This window comes from Salmo trutta, chromosome 7 (assembly GCF_901001165.1).
Source record: "Salmo trutta chromosome 7, fSalTru1.1, whole genome shotgun sequence".
NCBI lineage: Eukaryota > Metazoa > Chordata > Actinopteri > Salmoniformes > Salmonidae > Salmo > Salmo trutta.
In genome coordinates, this window is record NC_042963.1 from 39,266,670 (window position 1) to 39,272,847 (window position 6,178).

General features: G+C 42.7%; 1 protein-coding gene across 11 annotated transcripts in view; it reads left to right on the plus strand.

Moving 5' to 3' along the window:
- Nucleotides 1–5,521, plus strand: part of ppfibp1b (PPFIA binding protein 1b) — a 48,124-nt gene extending 42,603 nt beyond the window's left edge. For all 11 annotated transcript variants that reach the window (XM_029758812.1, XM_029758815.1, XM_029758814.1 and 8 more), the window contains 9 exons: nt 144–294; nt 760–871; nt 1,110–1,198; nt 1,661–1,783; nt 2,072–2,197; nt 2,410–2,598; nt 2,804–2,959; nt 3,325–3,390; nt 4,139–5,521. In XM_029758812.1, the coding sequence (XP_029614672.1) occupies nt 144–294; nt 760–871; nt 1,110–1,198; nt 1,661–1,783; nt 2,072–2,197; nt 2,410–2,598; nt 2,804–2,959; nt 3,325–3,390; nt 4,139–4,222 (1,096 nt within the window). In that variant the 3' untranslated portion in view covers nt 4,223–5,521. The remainder of the gene's footprint in view (nt 1–143; nt 295–759; nt 872–1,109; nt 1,199–1,660; nt 1,784–2,071; nt 2,198–2,409; nt 2,599–2,803; nt 2,960–3,324; nt 3,391–4,138) is intronic.
- The last annotated feature ends 657 nt before the right edge of the window (nt 5,522–6,178 follow it).

Consider the following 6,178-nt stretch of genomic DNA (forward strand, 5'->3'; position numbering starts at 1 on the left):
ATGTGATGAAAAGGAAGTTGAATCTAAACTAGTCCGGTATTGCGCCCTACCATGGTCAACTCATTGTTAGAAGGCAATACTGTGTTCCTTTATGAACGGGTGACCCACATTAAGCCAGCATGTCCTCATTCTTTCGCTCGTAGTGACTTGGACACCCCGTTTGCCCGCTGGTCCAAGGAGCAGGTGTGTGACTGGCTGCAGGAGCAGGGGCTGGGGCTCTACCTGAACATGGCCCGCGTGTGGATCTCTTCTGGACAGACTCTGCTGCAGGGCTCACAGCAGGACCTAGAGAAGGTGAGCACTGAGCAGGAGAGATTGTATCTCAATGAGACTAACCTGTATGAATAAAAACACTTGGACTCCGCAGTACAGCCAGATGTCATTTGTATTGATCCCCTATGAGGCAATTCGCCCCATTAGGTTTGTGGTTGATGCTACCCAGGTGTAAAACCTCTATTCATTCTACTGTACATTAAGGACCTTAAATATGTGTCAAATAATCCTGTAAGGGATGGGTCACTAAGGGTGACTTTACACATAAATGAAAATATTATTCATTCAGCACTTTATTGTTAACCAAGGCACTGCCTCTCTTTATACTCTGTGGCCAAAAATACTGTACTCTATGACTGGAGAAAGTGGATGGAACTAATCCTCTGTTCTGTCCTGGGGGTGTGGCTCTGGGTGGTTGTTATCTCTCTCTGTGTGTGTGTGTGTGTGTGTGTGTGTGTGTGTGTGTGTGTGTGTGTGTGTGTTTAGGAGCTGGGCATTAAACACCCGCTGCACAGGAAGAAGCTCCAGCTGGCCCTGCAGGCCCTGGGCTCTGAGGAGGATGACAACAAGGGCAAACTGGACTACAACTGGGTGACCAGTGAGTAGATGAACTGCCAGTATGGGGGTCATGGTTTATACTGGGGTTTTACTATGCTTAACATCTCATGTTGTCAAATATATGGTGGTTGTTTCAAATTAATTGTAATCCAATAAACAAGTTCTGAATTTGATTCAAGTTTTCTCGAGATGTACGTTTTGATTTATTTGATTTCTAATGTGGAAATTGACTGGCAGGTTGACATATTTCCCCCCCCCTCTCTCATCTCCTCCCATAGGGTGGCTGGATGACATTGGCCTGCCTCAGTATAAGACCCAGTTTGATGAGGGGAGGATGGATGGCCGCATGCTGCACTACATGACAGTAGTGAGTGTCGAAGAGAGAGAGACACACGCACACACTGACACTCCTGTCCTCAGGCCATGCATGGATAGGCCTGATCAGATTCAGAGCCATAGATTAAGATACTGTATGGCTCTAGGCCTAATGATCACACTGCCAGTTCACATTAAGCTGAACAGACTGTACAGCATGGACTACAGAGTGTGGTTAGTAACACTGGAGAAGGCCTAGTCTCACCCTCTGTGGATGCAATGACTACACAATGGCTTGAATCAAGACGGCAAAAACAAACACTAGCCATATACCACACTACTATTAGTACAATCAAATAGAATCTCGTCATTGTCGGACCTTACCTGCTGGGAAATAGTTTTTTCTTTGCGAATGGTAAAATCCTCACTAACTCAATGTAGGAGTCCTCCTGCTAACTATTTCCATCTGACCTGACACTCTTTTTAACATTCTTGCTCCTGTGTCCTCTGTCAGGATGACCTGCTATCTCTGAAGGTGGGCAGTGTGCTCCACCACCTCAGCATCAAGAGAGCCATTCAGGTGCTGCGCCTCAACAACTACGAGCCCAACTGCCTGCGCCGACGGCCCTCCGACGAGGTAGGTCCACTGTTTGTTTTCATTAGGCCCCAAATAGAAGAAAACAGGCACATTTTTGCTTTCTGTTGCAAATGTTTTAAATAGTTTTCCGGTGTGTGCCCTAATGAAGACCACCCTGGTTCCAGAAATACATGAACACTAGTCAATGCTACTGTACCATCCACTTTTTGTTGTGTCCTCCTTCTCCACTTTTTCAAGCTAAACAAGTATTTAACAAATATTGGCGCACAATCATTTGGTCTGTTGATAAACACCATTATTTTCTCTCTCTGTCTCCTGATTGGTCAGAACAACATCACGCCGGCAGAGATCTCCCAGTGGACCAATCACAGAGTGATGGAGTGGCTGAGATCAGTGGACCTGGCGGAGTACGCCCCCAACCTGAGGGGCAGCGGCGTTCACGGGGGACTCATGGTGAGAGAGAATTATCAGAGAGCCTATGATCCGGTTTAATGTGGCCCACAGTGGTCTTGGTAAAATAAGACCTACGTTTTTTGTTGTTTTTGAAAAATGACTAAACGGCTAAAACCAGTTGGAGACTACATAGAAATGATAATGGGGTTTTATCTTAGAATGGGATGCGTCTCAACCTAGCTCACATCTTACAATGTTCCCTTTTCCCCCAGGTGCTGGAGCCACGGTTCAATGTGGAGACCATGGCCCTGCTGCTGAACATTCCCCCCAACAAGACCTTGCTGCGGAGGCACCTGGCCACCCACTTCAACCTGCTAGTAGGCTCTGAGGCCCAGGGGCTCAAACAGGATTGTCTGGAGAATCCCGACTACACCCTGCTCACCGCCACCGCCAAGGTCAAGGTAGGGGTCAAAAGTAATGCACAATATAGGGAATAGGGCACATTTTGGACACAACCATGGTTTTGGGTAGGGGTAAGGAGTGATGGAGAAGGGGAAGACGTGTGTTTGGGTGTGGCAAGATTGTTTTCATGTGTTTGACACTGGTTTTGGTTATGAGCTGTAGTCTCAATTTATAATCATTTGAGAAATAATCTGTTCCCACCAGCCGAGGAAGATGTCGTTTGGGAGCTTCGGCAGCCTGAGGAAGAAGAGGCAGGATGACAGTGAGGAGTATATCTGCCCCATGGACGTGGAGATGCCAAAGGGACGTAGCTTCCAGAAAGGCTATGAGCTTCAGCTCTACGAGGACGACATTGACCGGGTAAACTTTAGTCTGGTACTAAGTTTGTTTGTGCTGTCTTGCTAACTCCTATGGTCATTGTCAGACCAAGCATTTTGGCAAAGCATTTCTCTGTAAAGGTTGCATGGTGCTCAGTACACACTTAATATGTTCTCCAAGTAATTAGTAAGTCATCTCATCAATACTAAGATTCAACCTCCACCTTTTAGATTGTTCTCTATTCGATGTTTCCAGTCTGCCTGTAATTAAATACAGACCTTTTTGGTCGTTCACTGCCGTGACAGGAGATGGCAGCACTGCCTAGTTTCTATATTCACTCAGAGCAGCTGCACAGACAGGTCATCTTAGTAATGGTGTTGAGTCTCAAACCATAACTGATATTGCAGATGGAGGACTCAGAGGGAACTGTGAGGCAGATCGGAGCTTTCTCCGAGGGCATCCAAAATTTGACGGTAAGAAGGAATCTTTTTTTTCTTTCTGTTTTAACTGTGCTTAAGTGTTATGTTTATGTTTTGTGGATAACAATATTTAGGGTATAAGCATTACGGTGCCTTCAGGAAGTATTCATACCACTTGATGTATTACAAAAGATTTTACAGCCTGAATTCAAAATTGGTGAAACATTTTTTTTTCATCTACACACACTACCCCATAATGCCAAAGTGAAAACATGTTTTTATTTTAGCAAATATATTGAAAATGAAATACAGATATCTCATTTACATAAGTATTCACACCCCTATGCTATGACATTCCAAATTGAGCTCCGGTGCATCCGTTTGATCATCCTTGAGATGTCACTCGGACTTGGCTGGAGTCCACCTGTGGCCAATTCAGTTGTTTGTACAGGATTTAGAAAGAAACACACCTCTCTAGATAAGGTCCCGCAGTTGTCAGAGCAGAAAATATACCATGAAGACCGAAGGAACTAGAATTGTGACGAGGCATATTTCATTTTCAATACATTTGCAAACATTCAAAAACATTAAGAACTTTGTCATTATTGAGTATTGTGTGTAAATGGGTGAGCGAAAAGCATCTATTAAATCAATTTTAAATTGTGGAAAAAGTCTAGGGGTATGAAAACTTTCTGAAGGCACGGTATAAATATATAAGGCATTTGTGACATAAATATAGGTTGTTACATTTCTTCTCCAGTATTAATTTCTTATTTCATGCATTGTGTCCTTGTGTTTCCAGAGCATGCTGAAAGACGATGAATTTTTCAGAGAGATCTCCAACTCACCCAACCCCAGCATAACAGATGACGATTCCAACATGTGACGCTGACCGTCGCCATGTGACCCTGTTCCCTAGTGCCGTTGTGAATGAAACAGTCTCCACTAGCAGACCAGGATTCAAATACTATTTGAAATCATTTCAAATGCTTCAGCTGTGCTTGTTTGAGCTTGCCTGTTGGAATACAATGGGAAGAGAAAAGTCAGCCCATCTAGCACTCCAGGCAGGCTAAAGCAAACGCTCAACGGATTTCAACCCGGGTCCTCCACCAGCACACACTCCAGACTCCACCGTAACCCCTACAACCCTCGCAGAGCAAGCACCAGATCTCCTTTTAGTATTTTAGATGAGGTATAAAAAAAAATCTATATTTTAAAGAAATTCAAGACCATGTCTGATGTCATGTGAACTGACACACTCCTCTGTTTTTGTAAGGTGCCAATCCATTTTAACTGACCTATTGGGAGAGGATTTATTTCAGAGCAATACGCCACCATAGTTTGCCTACCAGCTGGATACTGGAGACATTTGTAATCCTTGTTTGTATACTGGCCATCTTTCTGTGGAATTAAGTATTAAAGTGAGCCATATCAATATCTGATACTTTTTTACAGTAACATGAACTGTAGGACTATTGCAAAATCTAATATATAATTTTAAAGAATATGTTTGGCTTTTGAACGAAGTTACTGTCTGTAGAAAAATAATGGTGTATGCTGTGCAGATTTGCCCAAGTTAAGTGGTATGCCCATAAAAAAGTTGATAAGGTTTATGCAGAAAACCAGACTTTTAGCTGCATAATTTCTATACTTTCAACATATCGCGCCATATCCTAGACACTCCAAGTAATGGTGTTTCTTTGCATGCATTGGCACCGATACTGTATGTATTTTAGTACAATACACAGTTCAATGCAAATGGTTCCTGTTAAGTGTCATCATTGCATATTATTGAAGCCTTTCTTGTAGCCAAAATGTTGTACACCTGCCAACAGAAGACAGACTTTGTTTTATCATTGTACTGAGAACTATTCTTAAACATTGCCAAATAGCATAGTTATTTTCCGAGTATTGTAGCTAGCCTGGGTGCCTGTCTGTTTCTGCTCTCTTGCCAACTCTTATGGAATTGTCATGCCAAACATATTGTTTGGAGTGAAGAGGAGTTGACAGAGTAGGAAGTGACTGGCACCCAGGCTACGTTGTAGCATGTTGAGAGAGCTGAAGCAATGCAAGAATGTCTCAAAAGCAAAGATACTATTATGGAACGCCCTAACCACATGACAAGAAAGTGTGTACTGGTTGAGGTTTTACCCATTTCTATGGTTAATAAAATAATTTAAACCAAGTGATGTCTTTCAATGCTCAAGTAGGAGGCTTGGAAATGTAGAACATAAAGTGTATAGGTAATTTTTGCTCTGCAGTGCAGATTCAATACCATTTAAAAGCATCCATGTTCGTACAGACCCTTATTTTTGTCAACACCAAGCAAATAAAGGGATACTTGACAGTCACAGACCATTGCGTAGTTAGTTGTTGCCAAAATTGAACAACTGTGTAGGCTACACATTGTGTGCACTTTAAATTAAAGGTTTGACAAGCCATTATTTATTTATTTATTAAAAGTAAAATACATTAGGGGCAGGAGCATTGCTCCTCCAGTTCTGTTCAGGCAGAAGTAAAGTATGCTGCTCATGTGAAACCATAACTGAGCCACCTCTTTCACAACTGGCTGCTATTGATGTAGTCTGAACAATGTGTTTTGCATGGAAATCCTCTTGATCTTCCAGCATGATATATTGGTACTGAGCTGAACCTTGGATACTGGATACCTTGGATAATGAAGGAATGACTAGAGGTTTCATTGAAGAAAAATAACACTACTCATCTAAGGGTCTTGTAAATGGTTTTAGTATTGGCTCTAATGGGGGAAACACTTTTTCATTAGCTTGTCATGACGTTGCCCTCTCTGGGTTTTCTATGCACCATTCCCCTACCTCTGTTT